The sequence below is a fragment of the Stegastes partitus genome, unplaced genomic scaffold (genome assembly GCF_000690725.1).
Source record: "Stegastes partitus isolate 25-593 unplaced genomic scaffold, Stegastes_partitus-1.0.2 Scaffold535, whole genome shotgun sequence".
Lineage (NCBI taxonomy): Eukaryota > Metazoa > Chordata > Actinopteri > Pomacentridae > Stegastes > Stegastes partitus.
The window spans coordinates 321,776-340,197 of record NW_007578266.1 but is presented as its reverse complement, the minus strand read 5'-3'; the positions used below and the strand labels follow the sequence as shown (position 1 = coordinate 340,197).

Genomic DNA, 18,422 nt, shown 5'->3' with positions numbered 1-18,422 from the left:
CTTTTTCTCTGTCCAAATGTCTCTTATTGACTTTTCTGCACCGTCTTCATTCTCTCTCTCCACCCCCGTCACAGCACGTCTTCCTTTAAACACTAAACACTCCAGTTTCCTCCTCTCACACATCCAGCTGAGCAGGGCAGACACACACACACGTGCACACACACACACACACACACACACACACACACACACACACACACACACACACACATATGCTTGCAGAGACAAATATCCTTGTTGACCCTATCAGCAGCAGGCAGGTCAGGTCCGTGGAGTTCAAGGTCCACCAACACAGTCAGGTCTTTTTGAGAGCAAGAAATATCTGGTAATGAAAAACTAAAGGATAGTATTCTCTGCAGCAGTTTGGCACGTTGTACTTAATAATGCAAGTTTTCGAGGTGTAGTTAGAGTGAATAGCACTGAATCCATTAAGATAATAATGTTTTTGCAGTGTTTCCTCCAGGAGTTTTTTCAGCGGGGGGAGCAGGCTCCCCGGGGAGCCGTGGTGGCGTAAACAAATGACATTTGACTGCAGATTTTACTTTTACAACCTATTTATTGAATGGCCAGTTAAAAATGGCTTTTTAAAGGCTGAATGTAAAAATGAAAAAATAATGAATAAATGTTTTTTTAATAAGAGCTCTAAGGCTCTGTTGTAGGGAAATTCCCTGAGAGGTGGCCGCTGATGCTCGGCAGCAGACATGATCCAAGCTGATCCCCTGAAGCCTGTTTCTCTAGTCAGTCTTCACCTACAAACAGAAACAATAATGAGATTGTTTCTCTCATTTTCCCACACCCTAATCATTTTAAAAATGTTTCTAGTTTGTGTCTGACGATATATTATTACACTATGTTTTTTTTTTACCTGACCATCATCATTTATGTGTCAATAAAAGGCTAATGCTACCTGGCTAGCTTCATCTTCATCAGATGTCTTTAAATTTTTAGAGAAATATTTGAACAAGCTCATCTGAAGATGCAGTCAGCAGTTCTATCATGGCGTGTAGATATTAGCTTAATGCTATCAGTTAGTTTACTCACGTTAGCCACACTGAGTTGGCACCAGGCCCAATTACCTTAAGAAACCGATATGTTACGTAACGTTAGCTGGCCGTCAATATTTTGCGAATGTCCATTTAACTTGTAAAATTTATTGTGAGTTACCTTAAGCTAATAAGTCTACGTTTTCTCCGGTAAGTTGCTGCCCTATTCTCCAAGACGACCCTCCTCTGACTCAAACCCCTTTTAATTAATTGATTAGATTTATATAGCGCTTTTCTTACTCAAGGAGTAACTCGAACTGCATACAATCAATTGTCAACTATTAATTCACACACATTCATTTCGGTGGTTGTAGCTACGGTTGTAGCCACAGCTGCTCTGGGACAGACTGACAGAGGCATGCCTGCCATTCTGCGCCTACGGCCCCTCGATCACCACCTCAAACAATCCATTCACGACCATGACACAGGTTACAGGGCGGAATGGAATCACCAACCTTCTGATCATTGACCGACTCGCTCTACCACCTGAGCCACCTGAGAAGAACCAGGTGCTAGTTCCAGTGCTTAGTTGGTTCAAATCTGGCACCTCCAAAGAACCGGTCACTTTTCCATTGGCCAGGAGCCAAGTTAGAGCCACGCCGTACGTGACTGCGTACGTAGCCGTTTACCAAACAATGCTCGTGCCACATGGATGTCCACACAGGACTCCAGACTGACTCTTTTTAAAAAATTTTTATTTTAACCGGTGCGACCAACTTTCTCATTTGTTCGTACTGCCCACCTTGTCACAGGCAAAACATATGACCGGCTGAACATTTTCTTAACTCTACAATTTACGATGTTCCTTGAACACCCCACATAGCAGGCTGTGGTAGCTGCTGTTGTGGCTGCGGTGCTCAGACCGATGTGCGACCAAAGATGACTTTAAAACGAGTAAAATATGGCGTTCTAATGTCAGATTTGTCCAAGATGAAACAGTCATTTTTTCTCATGCGGTCTTTTCTGTGAGCGGAATAAACAGCATCACTTTGAAGGCCGCGCTCTCGCGAGCAAATAACGCTGTATTAACCCCCAGAGAGTAGAGACTGAGCAAGATAGTTATGTGTAGGTTACCGTAGTAGTCGCGAGTACCTGACCCAGAGCAGGACTCTGCTGTGAAGGTGGAGACATGCGGCAGTGGTGTATTTGCAACAACAAAAAAAAGAAAAAGAAAGAAATTTGAAGGCTCTGCATCGAGGATTTAGGAATGGCGGGCCGCCGCTGCTAAATGAATGTAGAGGAAACACTGCTTTGGTTGGACTGGGCAGTCAGTTTTGGGACATGTACAAGAAATCGTGGATAGGAATTCAAGCAAATAAAACTAAATAACATACAGGACAATAACATAGCTGCAGTAAATTCCAGTGAAGTTAAGCTGAAAAAAAGGAGGAATTTTCTGAGCTATTTTTTGCCCTCACAGCTCATTTAAAGAAATCTTGACTGTCACACTTCCTTTAAACTCCTTTAAAAACCTCTTGTATAAGCACACAAATTTCCCCTGAAGTTACAGTTTACTGTTCAAACCCTTCACATGGGAAGTTTCTGTATTAGTGTTGTTGTCTTTGGTCTTTACACAAACTGGAAGTGGACTCATTCAGTTTTGTGCACAAATCTGAACTTAACATTTGACTTGTGATTCTGTTGTCTGGCAACTATCGATCAGATCTGATCAATACACACCCACGCAGTCCCAGTGAAGAAGACTAAGTGAGTTTTGGAGTTTTAAAAGTCTTAGTAAATATGTACCAGCTATTTTTTCCTCAACATTAACTTTGCGTGTTGCTTTTTTTTAAGTTAACATAGTGGAGGAAAAACTTTGAAACCTAGTTTGCAGACATTTTACATTTCACAGTGGTTCGTAGACTGTGTGTGTGAATGCATCAGATGGAAATACAAACTTATGTAATTTAGCACAAGGGAATGACTCACAATTAATAATATATCAAAACACCAGAACACGGCAGAAGCAAAGAGGAATACAGGTCACCAGTACTGAGAGATAGGCCTTTAACTGTATTACTGCAGGGCTGTTGTGTTGTAAGATGTTTCCTTTATTTTGTGCAGCCCCTCTGTGATCGTGTAGTTCGCTGTGCAGCGATGTACGAGAGCTCAGCCGTGAACAAGATCAAAACACTGTGTGAGGGGAGCACGGACGCAGATCTGCTGCACAAGCTGGGAATGTGCTGTTGTTATAGAAGTATACGCAACATTGCATGATAGGAAACAATCTGTTTAAATAAAACATACACGCTTAAGTGTTTATTTTTTCTTTTATGTTTCATGCTGGAGCCTTCCTTGCCGAATTCCTGTGTTGACACACTGGCAGCGTGTCAGTGCTTCAGTTGTGTTTTTCTTTTTTATTCTGCTGTGTGACTGTCTGACTGGTCGGCCAAACCCCTCATTAAGCGGCTTCTTTAGGGAAGTGAGCAGAAGCGAAGCCTAACGAGGGCCCTGAGAAGACGTTTGTGTGTGCGTTTGTGTGCGTGGTGGGTGCAAAGACGGGGAGGCTTTAGACAGTGAAGCTTTGTACCGGCTGCCAAAACGCAGTGTTCCGGTTGGGGAAGTGTTTCAGCTGAATCTCCAACGTGCACATGCACAGGGACACACACACACACGGGAATATACACACACAGCACACAGAGGCTCATCACCGGGACTCTGTAGCAGGATGCTGGATTCCCTAAAAATACTTATGAACGGAGAGATGGAGACAATGGAATGCTTTGTTGGGAATGTTTCTGCCTCTGTGCTTCCGGAGAGGATCTTCCTCAGTGAACCCCACCGCAGCAGTTTGTGTGTGCGTATGTTTGACCCAGGCTGACTGTCTCTCGAGCGATGGTTCTGCTTCAGCCGCACTAAAGAGTCCAGGACGCTGCAGTGCCTTCTTGTCCTTTCCCATTTTATTTCTCTGCACTTTCTTCTCCTATCTCCTTCTCCCTCATCCCTCTCTTTTTTCCCCCCATCCTTTGCCAAGGGAATCCTCTGACATCTCGAGGGTGTGTCCTGCTCCACATTCCTCTGCTGCCTCAGAGGAATGTCTAGTTCATAAAGCTCCAGCAGCTCAGCTCCAGCGTAATGTTGATTTCACTCTTGTTGTTGTTGTTGGAGGGGCAGCCTGTGCAGCAGTGCTAGTTTGTACAGATGGTTTGTGCTTGATTATATTATGATCCATGTTTTACACTTTTGGAGTTTTGCTTTGGGTTGTTTTGGTACAGAAGAATAGGAAGCTTTTTTCCTGTAAAACAGGATGATGATGCACAGATATCTTTCATAACTCCTGTCATCTTATCATATTTCACTTTCTATTAAGATGTGTTCCAAGATTTGTGACTCTGCTATTCGAACAGATATTGCCCTCCTAAATCCCAGTTTAACATGAGTTTAAATATCCATTAATGATAACAAATGTTAAGTTCATTCTTTGAACTGTAGGAGCTGTTTCTCACTTGTCATCATGAAGTCACTGTGTGAGCAAAATATGGAGATTAGGTAACATGATAACACATGGTTGTAAATTTTAGGGCAGAGTAAAATATCTCTCTCTGCTTGGAGATGGTCTCTCGTGTTGCAGATTAATGATCTTCTTGACCTTACGACAATTGTGTCATTAAAATTTTATCGCTAGCTTTTAAGGCCTTGAATGGCTCTCCTTGTACATTTCTGAGTTATTGACGTGGTATGCGCCCTTTTGGTTGCTAAAATCTGCAGATGGAGGCCTGTTGGTTCCTCCCAGAATTGACTGATTGACTTTGAACTCTGCCGACTGGAGACACTATATTTCTTTTAAATACTTTTCTGTCCCCTGGAACTGCTCGATATATGTTTTTATTATACTTTAGATTCCTGTTTGTTTGTTCTTATCCGTATTACTGTTTTTACTTCCTTTCTTTATTGACGTTATTCCATTTTATCTGTGTATTGTGGTTTTATTTGTTTTTCTAACTGACTTTGTAACATTGTCAGGAAAAGTGCTATTTAAATAAGGATCATTATTAGACAATTTTCCCACCTTGTTTTAGGGGAAGCAATTTGTAATTTATATCCCCTTGGATAACAGTAAAGCATTCCCTTTATGGAAAACACAGATAAGGGATGACGGGTAATATTTTACCTTTCTAGCCTGCCAGATGACTACAGATGTGGGAAATCTTTGGGACCAGTGGAATCTCTTCAGGAGCATCCTCAGCAGTCGGGGAGCATTTTGATTGGCTACAGCCGAGGCCTGGTGGTCCTTTGGGATCTGAGCACCCGTCGTGCTGATCAGCTTTTCCTGGGCAAGCAGGTACCTGGTTTAGAGACTAAGTTGACTGCACATAGTGTGTTTGCTGGTTGGAGTTTAGTGTCAGTGAAGAATTTTGGTAAACTGCTTAACCAGAATCAGAATCCTTTTTATTGTCATTATGCATATGCTTCCATACACACAATGAAATTACAGCCGGAAGTCTTTCAGCAAAAGACAAATGGCATAAATAGACTTCCGACAACCAAAAGTATAAACACAATAAAGAAAGTAGAACACAAATAAGAAAGTATGAACACAAATACGCAACTATAAACATTCCAAAAAGAAAAAGTGCAACAGTGCAGTGTCCAGGCTGTGTGAGGTAGCGGGTCACCTGTGTCATGTGTGCACAGAGAGAGTGTCTGTGTGTGTGTCTGTGTGTAGAGGAGTGTGTGTGTATGATGTGTTCCTGTTTTTACTGCAGATGAGTTTAAATATTGACTCCTCTGGGAGTCATTAGGTTAATGTTTAAAAGTGGTCTGTTGGCTGTAATTCTGCTGCTGTGTGACCTGGTCTGACGACTGCGTGTTTGCATATGTCAACCCCTCTGCAGCAGCTGGAGAGTCTCGTGTGGGAACGATCTGGAAGCTTATTTGTCAGTTCCCATAACGATGGAGGCTACTCCGTGTGGCCTGTTACCAGCGGCAACACCTGCAATCACCAGCCAGCTTCCTCCACCATCCCATATGGTGAGAAATGCATACAAAGCACACACATATTTATATTTCCTAGTTTATGTTTGAGACATGATTAAGAGCATTGTCATTGAGGTCTGGTGGGTGGAGTGGTGTCATCCACGACAGATGTCGCCAACGGACAGTAGCGTGATGAACCATACTGTGATGCATAGTGGCTCATTGGTGAGAATCAGAACTTCGGGTCAGGGCTTGTCCAGTCAGGTTTCTGAGATGATCTAGACGATGATTCAGAATATGGTTGGAGAAGTTAAAGCTTTAAACACATCTGGTTTTGATTTCTTTGCCATTATTTTTCCTCTTTCTTTCATCCTTTCTTGGACTTAAACTTCTCTGGAGTTTGTAATAGTTTATGTTTGACCAGTGTGTCTTTGTAACGTCTTGTTATTGTCTGTTACAGGTCCATTTCCCTGTAAAGCCATCAACAAGATCCTGTGGAGGACAACACAGACAGGGTGGGTGTTTAAGCCTTTAGTTTGTCACATAGTTTTCCTGTTGGGGCACATTTGACTCCTGTAGTCAGACCGGACATCTTGAATCACTGTGGCTGTAAAAAGGCACATCTGACTTTTTGTTTCATTTTTCTTAGTCTTTTTCTCTTGGCTTTTCTGTAAATATTAGATTATAAATTGATCTACTTAGATTTTGAAATCGAAAAGTTCTCCTGCCCCAAGAGACTGTTAGTGGTCAGCAAGTCCCTAAAAAAATGTAATGAAGTCAACAGAGACATTGGTTCCTAAATAAAAGCTTGTTTATGCCCCAACTACAGCAAATGTTTTTCATGGTGTTAATGGTATATTTATCATCTAAATCTGACACTGATTTTTGTATGACTTTTTTTTTGTCTTTAAATTTACATCTAAAAGAGTTCAAACATTTTAAACAATGATGCCTAATTATCCTGGAAATGTTGTTCAAGATGGCAGAACAGAGTTGGAAACGTTTTTATTTATGACAAATGTGCCTGTGTTCCTTTCTCCAGGTCTCCAGTGATGCTGTACAGTGGAGGGATGCCCAGAGCCAGTTATGGTGACCGCCACTGTCTGACCATCCAACAGGACAAAGAGCACGTCACTCTTGACTTCACATCTCGAGTAATTGATTTCTTCACTGTCCACAGCATAGAGCAAGAGAAAGGTGAGGGTCGTTAATTAGAGATATGTTTCCATGGATTCCAAACACTGTTCTCTTCAGGTTTCAGGAGCTTCGGTCCCTAATCTTCCTTCTCCTTCCAGAGTATGATGACCCGTCAGCTTTAGTGGTGCTGCTCGAAGAGGAGCTGGTTGTCATTGACCTCCAGACCCCCGGGTGGCCCTCTCTGCCCACTCCCTATCTTGCTCCCCTTCACTCTTCAGCCATCACCTGCTCCTGCCACATCTCCAGTGTCCCTCCAAAACTCTGGGAGAGACTCATCAACGCCGGCAAAGCACAGCAGGGCCGGCAGCAGACGCACAGGGTGAGGAGCAATAATTTTAAGTTGAATTTTGTGTGAATATGTTCTTAAGCCATTTGCTCTAGTAACTACAAAAGCCGTCTTTTGTATCTTTTGGCAAAGCACTATGAGCGATGCAGTTAGTTTGTAAATTGGCTTATACGTGACTGTACGGGTATTCAATTACAGTAAATCCTACAGGAGGTACATGTAAGAAGCTTAACCTGAGAACACATTAAACACAGTGTGGCCGACCGCCAAGCTGCTTGTCCGTGCAGTTCCAGGGTTTTGTTTGGCTTTTTCCCAAATTGCCGTTGGATGCCAAGGTTCAAAGCATTCTAAATGGTCATAAGCGAGGTGAAATTACTGAATTTTAATTTGATCTGATACGGGCTATTTGTGTGTAAATGGATGTAATTACTCATGATCTGAACTCGCACGCTGTCAGCTAAACAACAGGAATGTGACCATCAGCCTGCTGGTAGTGTGTTAACTTTAAGAGCAGGTGTGGGCAGTTAAAGGCTTTGCAAAAGCTTTGTAGCTTAGATCAGCTGTTTGATCAGTGGCAGATTAGACTCACAAACACACACGCGCACACACACACACACAGCTGCTAGGTTCATAAATCATGACTCTGTGTTTGTCTGTGTGAATCCAAACCAGAGAGACTGGCACTGTAACAGAGGAAACTCAACAAAAGCACTCTGAGCTGCAGAGGACAGAATTTCTGCCATAAATTTTCTGTAGTAAATTTTTTATTTATTTTTTTTTTACTTGGGGTCATGACAGAATAGAAGGGGTGAGGAATGTTTCCGTTTAGTCAAGTTCAATGTAAAACTTTCTCTTGCAGCTCTTCCACATGACTAACTTGCTATCAATCTTTTTTTTCTGTTTGTGCAGAGCTGGCCGATATGCGGTGGGAAAAATCTGGCACCTCCACCGAAACAACAAGAGCTGCTATTGACGGGGTACATGCATGCACCAACACCCACACACTTAGAAATGCACACACCCGCTGGTTGTGTCCACGCTGCAGGTGGATCCAGGCTTTTGTTTACATGACTTAAATCTGATGCTTTCTAGTAAGTAAATTCACTAAAAGCAGCATGACAAAGGATATGGATATCCTGCATTTAACTGAATCTACATGCGACTTGGCAAAGAGGAAATCCTGTGATAACTGTCAGAATGCTGCCAACTGCAGACGTTTGGCAGAGCTTACATTGGCCTGAAGCCCAATAAAAAAAATATCAGTTACGTAAAGGCATCACAGACTTGTCAAAAGAAATTCGGCATAAGAAAACCAGTAGGGGGCTGCAAGGTGGTGCAGTTGGTTAGCACAAGGTTGCTGGTTCGCTTCCCGGTGGGGGTACTGGAATCTTTCTGCGTGGAGTTTGCATGTTCTCCCCGTGCAGCGTGGGTTCTCTCCGGGTTCTCCGGCTTCCTCCCACAAGGTCCAAAAACATGCTGAGGTTAATTGATGATTCTAAATTGTCTGTAAGTGTGAATGTGAGTGTGCTTGGTTGTCTGTCTCTAAGTGTAGCCCTGTGATAGACTGGCGACCTGTCCAGGTTGTCCCCTGCCTTCACCCTAAGTCAGCTGGGATAGACTCCAGCTCCCCCACGACCCTAGTGAGGATTAAGCGGTGTATAGATAATGGATGGAAAACCAGTAGGACTATTGCTGTTAGTTTTGAGCCATGTTAGTAGCATTCAGAGGGAAAGTTGCTCTCATCAGCCTCTTCTGTTTTAGTTTAAAGTGATATAGAAAATGTTACCATGCTGACACACTGAGCTACAGCTCCAAACACTGTAAATATTATACCTTCTAAACACCATTGTTGTTTTTTTTTAATCTTGTATCTTGCCAGGCATGAGGATGGCACGGTGCGTTTCTGGGACGCGTCAGGTGTCGCTCTTACTCCGCTATACAAACTCAGCACAGCCAATGTCTTCCACACCGACTGTGACCCCAGCGATGACCCTCAGGACCCTAGCAACGACCCCGACATGCAGCAGGAGGAGGAATGGCCTCCCTTCAGGAAGGTGAGAACCGAGGAGGTGAAATGATGCAAGAATAGGAGAGGGAGTCTTTCGAACCGAGTTTGGGCATGGGGTCGTATTTAACAGGCTGTGGGAATAAAAGCAATGTGTCTTTTGCATAAACACACACACCTACACACACACACACACACACACACACAGTCCTGTAACGCTACATCTGTGGTCTAATTTTCTCCTCTGATTGTTTTCATGTGTTTGGATTTCAGACAGGCCCACCCCATTGTTCTTGTTATTAAAAACTTGACTCTGAAGGAACCAAAGTCTGATTCTGTTTCAATGGGCAGCTTTCTGTGCAGAGTTACATTTAAATGAACTGATTCACAGTTGGGAAGCAGAATTTCATGTCAGGGGATTCTGGCAGAGTAGTTTGGCTTTAGTAGACGGGAAATGCAGATTGAAGACGGGACATGTCGTGCTCGATGAATATTTAAATAAATCGGTTCTGCAGCGAGAAACGTTTCGCAGTGTTTAGGCGTATGATCAGGATAAGAATATATTATCTGGGATCCCTAATGGATTAAAAAGAGACGCTATTATTTGGAGCGATGCATTCAAGAGTGAAAAATAGATTATAGTGTCAATCTGTCCATACACACATGCACATCTCTCCAAGTCTTATTTCCCATTTATTTCATTCGCTTCTTCCTATTTAATTTATTTTCTTTTACATCCCCCCCTCACACACACACACACACACACACACACACACACACACACACACACATATTTCCTCATGTATCCTGTGGTAACAGAGCTGCATGTTCAGGAATGCAGCCCTCATATGGGATGAAGCGCCTTTCCCTTTTTTCTCTCCTGTAATGAAAACCAGACCTATCAGCCCACTCTTTCTCTGAACGTGTGCGTGTGTGTGTGTGTGTGTGTGTGTGTGTTGCTTCTCCTACTTGTTGTTTTGCAAAGACACAACTCCCATGTGAGCGGGATAATAATTCCTACTGTGTATGTGTGTGACAGAGACGACACCTTAATGCACACATTGACTTTGCATGTGTGAGGGGAAAAGTAGGGCTCGTCCTGGCATCTGGTAGAGAGTAAGAGGAGTATGGTTGCCATTAAAGAACGAGGAAAGCTTCAGGAGGGCATTTTGACATTGGATTCAATTTGTAACTAAATATTCAGAATGAGACGACGCTGTTTTTACGAGATTCCAAGAAAAGGCTGAGCTTGTGGAGTCAGAGGAGGTGAATTTGTAGGATAACAAACATGAGCTACATGTCAGGGAACAATCAGCACCTTGGTATAAATGCTGAAGCATCCTAGTTTCTGTTTTCTGTCATAAATTTGCATCACAGTTGTGTTTTTTAGAATTTGTTTGCACCTTCAGCGTGCACCTATAGATGTTCTTATTTGATTGACTTGATTTTGCATCACTGTATGATCCATTTTTCTGTAATGCATGTCTACAAATCCAGTGTTTCAAACTGTTTGCTGTGAGAAAGAGGTAAAATTGAGCAATAAATTGATAAACAACCAGCTCCAAACACATTGATTTGCCTGTGGTTTCCTGTGTGTGTAGGTGGGCTGTTTCGACCCGTACAGCGATGACCCTAGGCTCGGCATCCAGAAGATCAGTCTGTGCAAATACAGCAACAAGCTGGTGGTGGCCGGAACTGCAGGACAGGTAAAGACCACGCAGATGAGTTCTGTCACAAGTTATAGACAGTACTGTGCAAAAGTTTTGGACACTGAAAGCAAAGCGAGAATGCTTTTACAAATACTGCCATGGAAAGTTTTAATTTATTGTTTACACCCTAAATCAAATCAGTGTTTGCTGTGACGGCCTTTTACCTTCTAAAGCCGCACCAGTTCTCCTCAGTGCACGTGCACACAGTGTTTTGAAGCACTTGGCAGGTAGGCTGTTCCTGACATCTTGGAGAACTTGCTGCATTTCTTCTGTGGATTTAGGCTGTCGTAGTGTTTTCCTTCTCCTCACGAAATCCCAGATCGACTCCATGATGCTGAGATCCGGGCTCTGTGTGGACCACTCCATCTGTGGCAGGACTCCATGTTCCTCCTGCGGCTGAAGATATATCTCTGTGACTCTGTCTGCATGTTTGTTGTCATGTTGTGGAATGAATTGGAACCAATCGGATGTCTCTTTAGTGATATTATCTGTTGGTTAAAAATCTAAACATATCAAGTGTCAGACTTTTGCACAGTACTGTAAATAGAGACATGCAGAATGGAAATGTGCTTTATTTGGATTACATTTAAGAGGTTTTTGAAAGTAAGGATGCTGTGAGTTCTTAATGTTTTGATTAGAATGTATTACCGTCATTCAGTGTATATTAAAACTGGAGCCATGATGTTTCTTGACTGTTCCTCTTCAGGTGATTGTGCTGGGTTTGAGTGATGAGCGCTCAGACCACTTGGTGGACGTGTCGGTGGTTGATCTCCTGCAGGACAGGGAGGGCTTCACCTGGAAGGGCCATGACAGGCTGGAACCGCGTCTCAAACCTGCCCCCTTCCCTCCAGGCTTCCAGCCACTAGTGCTGGTGCAGTGCCTGCCTCCGGCCTCAGTCACAGCGGTGGCGCTGCACGCCGAGTGGAACCTGATCGCCTTTGGGACGAGTCATGGATTCGGCCTTTTTGACTACCACAGACGAAATGCTGTGCTGGCCAGGTTGGGACAGACAATCACAGCTCCTTTTTTTGTTCTTTGAATATGGGGCAATGTGTGGACATGTTGGGATGTTAAACATAAACTCAGTCCTTTCTACCTCCCTCCATATTTGCTGCCCTATATTTTTGTGCATACATACTGAATGTGTTTTGATTACATAATGTTTCAGTGGGTCAATGCCAGTATAAAACAGCATAATACTATTTGAAACATTTACCAGACCTGATCTTAAAGGCAACACTCTGCTGCTCTCTGTGTTCTCTTAGGTGCACCCTGCACCCAAATGACTCTTTGGCGATGGAGGGTCCCCTGTCCAGAGTGAAGTCCTTGAAAAAATCCCTACGACAGAGCTTCCGACGCATCCGTAAAAGCAGAGTGTCTGGGAAGAAACGCACCATCAGCACACCCACCAGCAAGGTAAGTCCATCTCTATTAGTTGGGAGGCCATAGAACATCCTGACATACAACTAAACTATGTATGTGTCACATGTAGGTTCAAGAGGCCAATGCTGCTCTAGCAGAGCAGGAGGAAGTAGCTCCGGTACAACGAAGGATTGAGCCCCGGTCAGCAGACGACTCTTTGTCTGGAGTGGTCAGATGTCTCTGTTTTGCTGACACCTTTCTGCGTGATGGTGCGTTGACTTACTTGTCAGGGTTATGACTAAAGTTGGTAGCTTCATTATGACAATACACCCTTGATTCAGTATTTATTTTTTTATTTTTTTATTTTTTTATTAAGAGAAAGAGAATTGACTGGTGAGCAGTATAATAAATGGTTGTGTCTGTTACCATTTCCACAGCACTAACAACACACTGTGTCTCCTTTAGGTACCCACCATGGCCCCACACTATGGGCAGGCACCAACTCAGGCAGTGTGTACGCCTACGCTCTGGAGGTGCCTGGTGTGGGTTCAGGACGTGTGTGTGAGCGTGGCGGGGCCAGTGAGAGCAGCGTCTGTGTGGAGGCGGTGCTGGGAAAAGAGATCCAGCTGATGCACAGAGCTCCCGTGGTGTCGATCTGTGTGTTGGACGGCCGGGGGAAACCGTTACCGGACCCATATGAAGCCTCCCAGGACCTCGCCATCGCACCAGATATGACCAATGCTCACTCGGTGCTCATCGCCTCAGAGGAGCAACTCAAGGTGAGTCAGACATCAGGATCATAACATCACAAAAAAGTGAGCCTGTTGTTCTAGTTGTGAATCTTCTTTGCTCTTCCTGCAGGTGTTCTCTCTCCCTAAAGTGAGCGCCAAGACCAAGTTCAAGCTGACTGCACACGAAGGCTGTCGGGTGAGGAAAGTGGCCCTGATGGTGTTCAGCTCCACAGCTCAGGAGGACTACAGTGAACACACACTGGTCTGTCTGACCAACCTGGGAGACATGCACCTCTTTAACATACCCGGCCTCCGACCACAGGTACGGTCACAGTTGTATGCATGTTTACAAAACATGCTAAGTTTGTATTGTAGCATGGTTGGTGTAATAAATAAATTACATAAGTATATGAGTGTTTCTTTAACAGTATTTTCATGATGACTCCATTTTGTGTCGTCAGGTGCGTTACGACTGCATTCGTAAAGAAGACATCAGTGGCATTGCATCCTGTGTCTTCACCAAGAACGGACAGGGTGAGGAGAGAAGGCTTCACTTCTAACGAAAGAGTCACTAGAAAATACCAGACTCATAACTACACATTTCAAGTCACCAAAGGGTCACAGTGTAGTTTGTTTTTTTTTTCCTTCTGGGATACTTTGCATTCCCTCGTAATAATGTTTGCATTTCTTCTGATCCGCTCAGCTGTAGTATGATACAATGTTATGCATTATGTAGCAAACCTCAACTGGTTGTGGCCACAGTGTCCGAGTGGATTCACCCTCAGCTGTGGCCGCTCAGGCGCAAATTAAAGCAGTTAAAAAGATAACCAGAGAAGCTGAAGCTCTCTTACCAACAGCTGTCAGGGCTGATTTAAAGTGAAACACAGTTTGACATTGCTGTTTCTCCTCATGACCCAATCAATGCCCTTTTCAGCTGTATTTTAGATATCAACTTATGGATGGTAGCTCACTCAGGACAAAACTGAAAGAGAGAGAAAGTCGTTGTAAAACTGCAAAAATTTGACCCATGTCAACAAGTGAGAAAACTTCAGTAATTTTTTTACTCTGATCTCACTTTTGAGCCTCACATTAGAAACATAACTAAGAATTTAGCGTTTAAAGATCATTACCAGGGTACCACAGTTTCTCTCTCAAGCCAATACAGAGACATGCACACTCCTTTTTTTGGAGGATTGACGATTTTATTGATCTGCTATTTGGTCTTCCCAAGAAGATTATATCTCCACTACAAATGAACTCAGCTGAACTTGTTGTGACTGAAACGAGAAGGAGCAAACGTAACACACAAATGATCAAGACTGTGCACTGGCTATCTGTTTATTTATGAATGGATTCTGTTATTGGTTTCTAAAACTCTTAATGGTCTTTGTTGTAGCTATAGTATTTATACCTGCTGTATTTATTGGATTGGATTTAGAGTGCATCATAAGTGGACCAACATACCACCTGTTGAGTTAATCAGAGGGAAAGCAAAATATAGTCCAGAAAAAAAATCCAAACCTGATCCTTTAATGCTCTGTAGTAAAATGATGTTTCAATATGTAAAAAGTCATTTCACTTGTATCACAGAAAGTGTTCTCTGACGTGGCCTGAAGACACCTGTTGAACTCTTGTTTTTGTGCTTTCCGCAGGGTTTTACCTGATCTCTCCTTCAGAGTACGAGAGGTTCTCCTTGTCTGCGAAGGTTCTCACCGAGCCGCTCTGCTCTGTTCAGCTGGACCGACCACTAGAGCCCACACCTGCCAGGTAGCGCACACAAAGTCCATCATTTAAATATGAAAAACCTACATTTTATCTCGACACATCTCGGTTTCATACAGTGAGCTGCTTTCTCTCTGCCTGATTGCACCATATATGTATTGATTGACCACCACATGGAAACCCAGTGTGCATGAACAGCAGATCTCTGTTTGCCCAAATCTGTCCTAAAGAAACCTCAGCAACCCACATATCGTACATACCTGTTAGTTTATGTAGCAAGAAAAATAGTAAAATTAAATTAGGGTTGTGCTTTTTGGATAAAATCCTCAATCACAATATTGAAATGTATTACATTTTCATGGAAATCATTTGATAAATTGTTACTAGACAACATAATCAGAAACAGGAATGCCTGCTGTTGAATAATCCAGCAAAATAATCATTCAGAAGTTTACAAATGCAGCTATGGATATGCAGTGGTTTTCCAGGAAGCAGTGTAAACTATTCAGAGACCCTCAGTGGTCTCTGGACGGTGCATTGGAAACCGCCAAATCTGCCGTTCATGCAGCTTTCTCTCAGGTTACCGCCGGAGACATGCTACCTTTCTGCTGCTTTGTTATCCCTCCGTCTGTTGCCAATGTAAATGGCGTGCACTCTCGTCTCCGCAGCGATGGTACGATGACGCAGCCGCAGGCCAACGGAACCCACAAGAACCAGATGGGTCAGGCTGAGGGTAGGTCTGAGCGCACACTCTCTTTTCTCTCCTTCCCCCCTTGTTTTTTCTTCCCTCTTGTTACTTCGCTCCCCGCCTATTCTCCCTCTCTTCATCGCACCCTCTTCTTCTTCTCCCTCTGAACCTCTCAAAACCCCGACCAGGCCTCGCAGGGGTCGTCTTCTGGTCTCCATGGTAACCATTCAGTATGCCCCAGTTGCCTTCGCTGCCCAGAACCTCCTCTCTTGGCAGGAAACAGTGGTTGATGTGGAGACCAGTCAGCCTTTCACCTGGCACTCCGTTATTAACAACTTTCCTTGCAGCCAGAATTGTTAAATGTGTCTTTACATTTAGAAATACTGTAAGCAATAATGTACTTTAAAAAGTAAAAATTATTGGCTTTATATCCGTCCTAGGGAACTATAAACTCAGAGCATTGTGTCTCAAAGCTATTAATTTCAGCAACACTTAGGTTTAAAGTGAAGAAAAAAAATATTTTATAATGTTAAAGTATCATATTTGAGCAAAGTATGTAGTTGCATTCGTGTTATGATGTTAACCTAATTAGTTTAAAACAAAGTCTATCTGATGGTTGATAGGAATGTTAGTTTTTTCTATGTGTTTGATTAGAAACAAAAGTGTTGGACAGATTAAAGATTTGACCTAAATGTGACCAAAGTCCTTGAGATTTAGCTTCTGTGCTCATGAATATAGTTGTGTAATTGATGATAAATGATTATTTTGACCAATACTAAGGTCACATTGAGTTATTAATTCAATTCAATTCAATTCAATTTTATTTGTATAGCGCATATTTACAACAACAAGTCATCTCATAGCGCTTCACAAAGGCAGAAACAGAAACACCCAATTTCTTGATTTTATCATTGTTAAGTACTTTTTAGAGACACAGTATTTCTAAAGAAAACTTTTTAAAAAACTGTGTCACTTCCATGTTGTTTCCCTTAATGTGCAAATCTCTGCATTAAAATAATACTTCAGTTAATTTTTTTCTTCACCTGAACTCCCTGGAGGCAAAATATTTTTTTAAAAACCTGTAGCTGAAATGCTCCGTTAGCTGAACACTGCTTATTGATGGATACCACAGTTTACTGATGTTCCCTAAATGCCTCAGGCTACAGTAGAAGCTAGCTAGCAGCTGTGACGCACTGAGAAGCCTCTAGTCTCCACTCAGTTACTGCAGCGACTCTGATTGGTTCTGAGACCCGGGGATTTTGTCTACATGAGCTGTTTTCTATGTGCTATTGACTTTAAACATCATGATCATGCTTTATTTAATTGTGAAAAGCAAACATTTTGATTAGTATTTGATTCATTATGCAGTCAACTTTCCCATCCATTTAAATTTGAACTCTGCTTTCTTGTTGGATTTATTACATTTAGGCACCTGATTTGTTGGTATAACCTTGTTGAGGTACTAAAGATGTGATTGTTGCGCTGGATAACCAAACTGTGAAAATAAAACTGGTTAGTTTTATTCATCTAGCATACCTGGAAAACTTTCAATTACACCTCCAGCAACACACAGCGGTATGAATCACCCAAATTTAGCGAAATCTTCAGCCCTCAACTCTCTGATTTTTCCCTCACAGGGCAAACAGAGGAGGCTCCAAGCTCCCTGTCCTCCCCCATCCTGGACACCCCTCTGGACTCCCCCCTCAGCTGTGCTGACCTCACCCTCGACTCGACTGGAGAACTCACTGTGGAGGACGTCAGGGATTTCCTAACGTAGGTGCACGCGTAATGACACCGTTTAAAGAAAATTAGAAAAGCTAGTAATACATTTTAAAGACAAGAATCAATTTAATTTGTGTATCTGTCGTGCAGAACCGTAGACGAGGCGGAAAATAACCTAAAGAACATCAAAGAAGAGGAGGGACGCTCACCTGGCATCCTCATCAACTGAACAGGTGAGAAACACACAACAGTTACTTGATTTTTAAACTCGTTTCAGGCCTTGCAGTTGCACAAACCCAGCACTGTGAGCAGATGCATGAGCTTGCACTTGCTCAGACACGGTGGGCGTATTGAGAGCTGCAGACACCTGTTTCTAATGGAGCTGGTCCAGAGTGTGCAAACTTCAAAGCCTTGTTCTGTCTGAGCGCTGCATTCCAATAACAAACCCTCCTCACTGTTTCCCCTCCACTTTAAGTCTTCGCAAAGCCAGCGGAGCTAAAACCATTTCCATGCACTGAACACACATTTTATTCTGTAGCTCAGAGTTTGTTTGTTTTTTTACTGTCTTTGTACAGTATTCAGAGCTGGCTCTGGGTCAGTTTGTGTAACATTTTTGGTCACTGCACCAATTCCAGTTATCTATTTTACACTTTGCAAATCCAAAATTAAAAGCAATCGTAACTTTTACTTGAAGGCTTCAGATTACATCTTTTAAACAACCGACGCTGCCTGTGCCTCCTTTAGAGATAAACTGATGAGTTCTACTCTACTTGGCAGAAGAAATCAAAGCTAACTTGCTGCCGTAATGAAAAAAAATGCATCTACAGTAATCTACTAATCCGATGTGTGTCATTATTCTCTGCTACCAGAATTCCTAAATGAGGAGACGATTGTGGCTGTGATATGTCGACAAGTCTCTCCTTAACATTTTTAACTCTCTGCTCCCCTCTTGTGGTGACGTTTAGAAATACAGATGATACACTGCATAGCTGCACCGTCTACTGAATATTATTTATAATAGGCATTTTTAATGTATGTAT

At 42.8% G+C, this 18,422-nt stretch overlaps 1 protein-coding gene across 2 annotated transcripts in view; it reads left to right on the top strand.

Annotated features, from left to right (window-relative positions):
- The window catches only part of llgl1 (LLGL scribble cell polarity complex component 1), a 39,942-nt gene that overhangs the window by 18,622 nt on the left and 2,898 nt on the right, over positions 1 to 18,422 (top strand). For both annotated transcript variants that reach the window (XM_008288005.1, XM_008288004.1), the window contains 18 exons: positions 5,163 to 5,325; positions 5,879 to 6,014; positions 6,421 to 6,475; positions 7,003 to 7,157; positions 7,256 to 7,476; positions 8,353 to 8,420; positions 9,323 to 9,497; positions 11,050 to 11,154; positions 11,864 to 12,156; positions 12,423 to 12,573; positions 12,650 to 12,788; positions 12,985 to 13,298; positions 13,381 to 13,572; positions 13,712 to 13,784; positions 14,903 to 15,017; positions 15,641 to 15,705; positions 17,298 to 17,433; positions 17,533 to 17,615. In XM_008288005.1, the coding sequence (XP_008286227.1) occupies positions 5,163 to 5,325; positions 5,879 to 6,014; positions 6,421 to 6,475; positions 7,003 to 7,157; positions 7,256 to 7,476; positions 8,353 to 8,420; positions 9,323 to 9,497; positions 11,050 to 11,154; positions 11,864 to 12,156; positions 12,423 to 12,573; positions 12,650 to 12,788; positions 12,985 to 13,298; positions 13,381 to 13,572; positions 13,712 to 13,784; positions 14,903 to 15,017; positions 15,641 to 15,705; positions 17,298 to 17,433; positions 17,533 to 17,611 (2,635 nt within the window). In that variant the 3' untranslated portion in view covers positions 17,612 to 17,615. The remainder of the gene's footprint in view (positions 1 to 5,162; positions 5,326 to 5,878; positions 6,015 to 6,420; positions 6,476 to 7,002; positions 7,158 to 7,255; positions 7,477 to 8,352; positions 8,421 to 9,322; positions 9,498 to 11,049; positions 11,155 to 11,863; positions 12,157 to 12,422; positions 12,574 to 12,649; positions 12,789 to 12,984; positions 13,299 to 13,380; positions 13,573 to 13,711; positions 13,785 to 14,902; positions 15,018 to 15,640; positions 15,706 to 17,297; positions 17,434 to 17,532; positions 17,616 to 18,422) is intronic.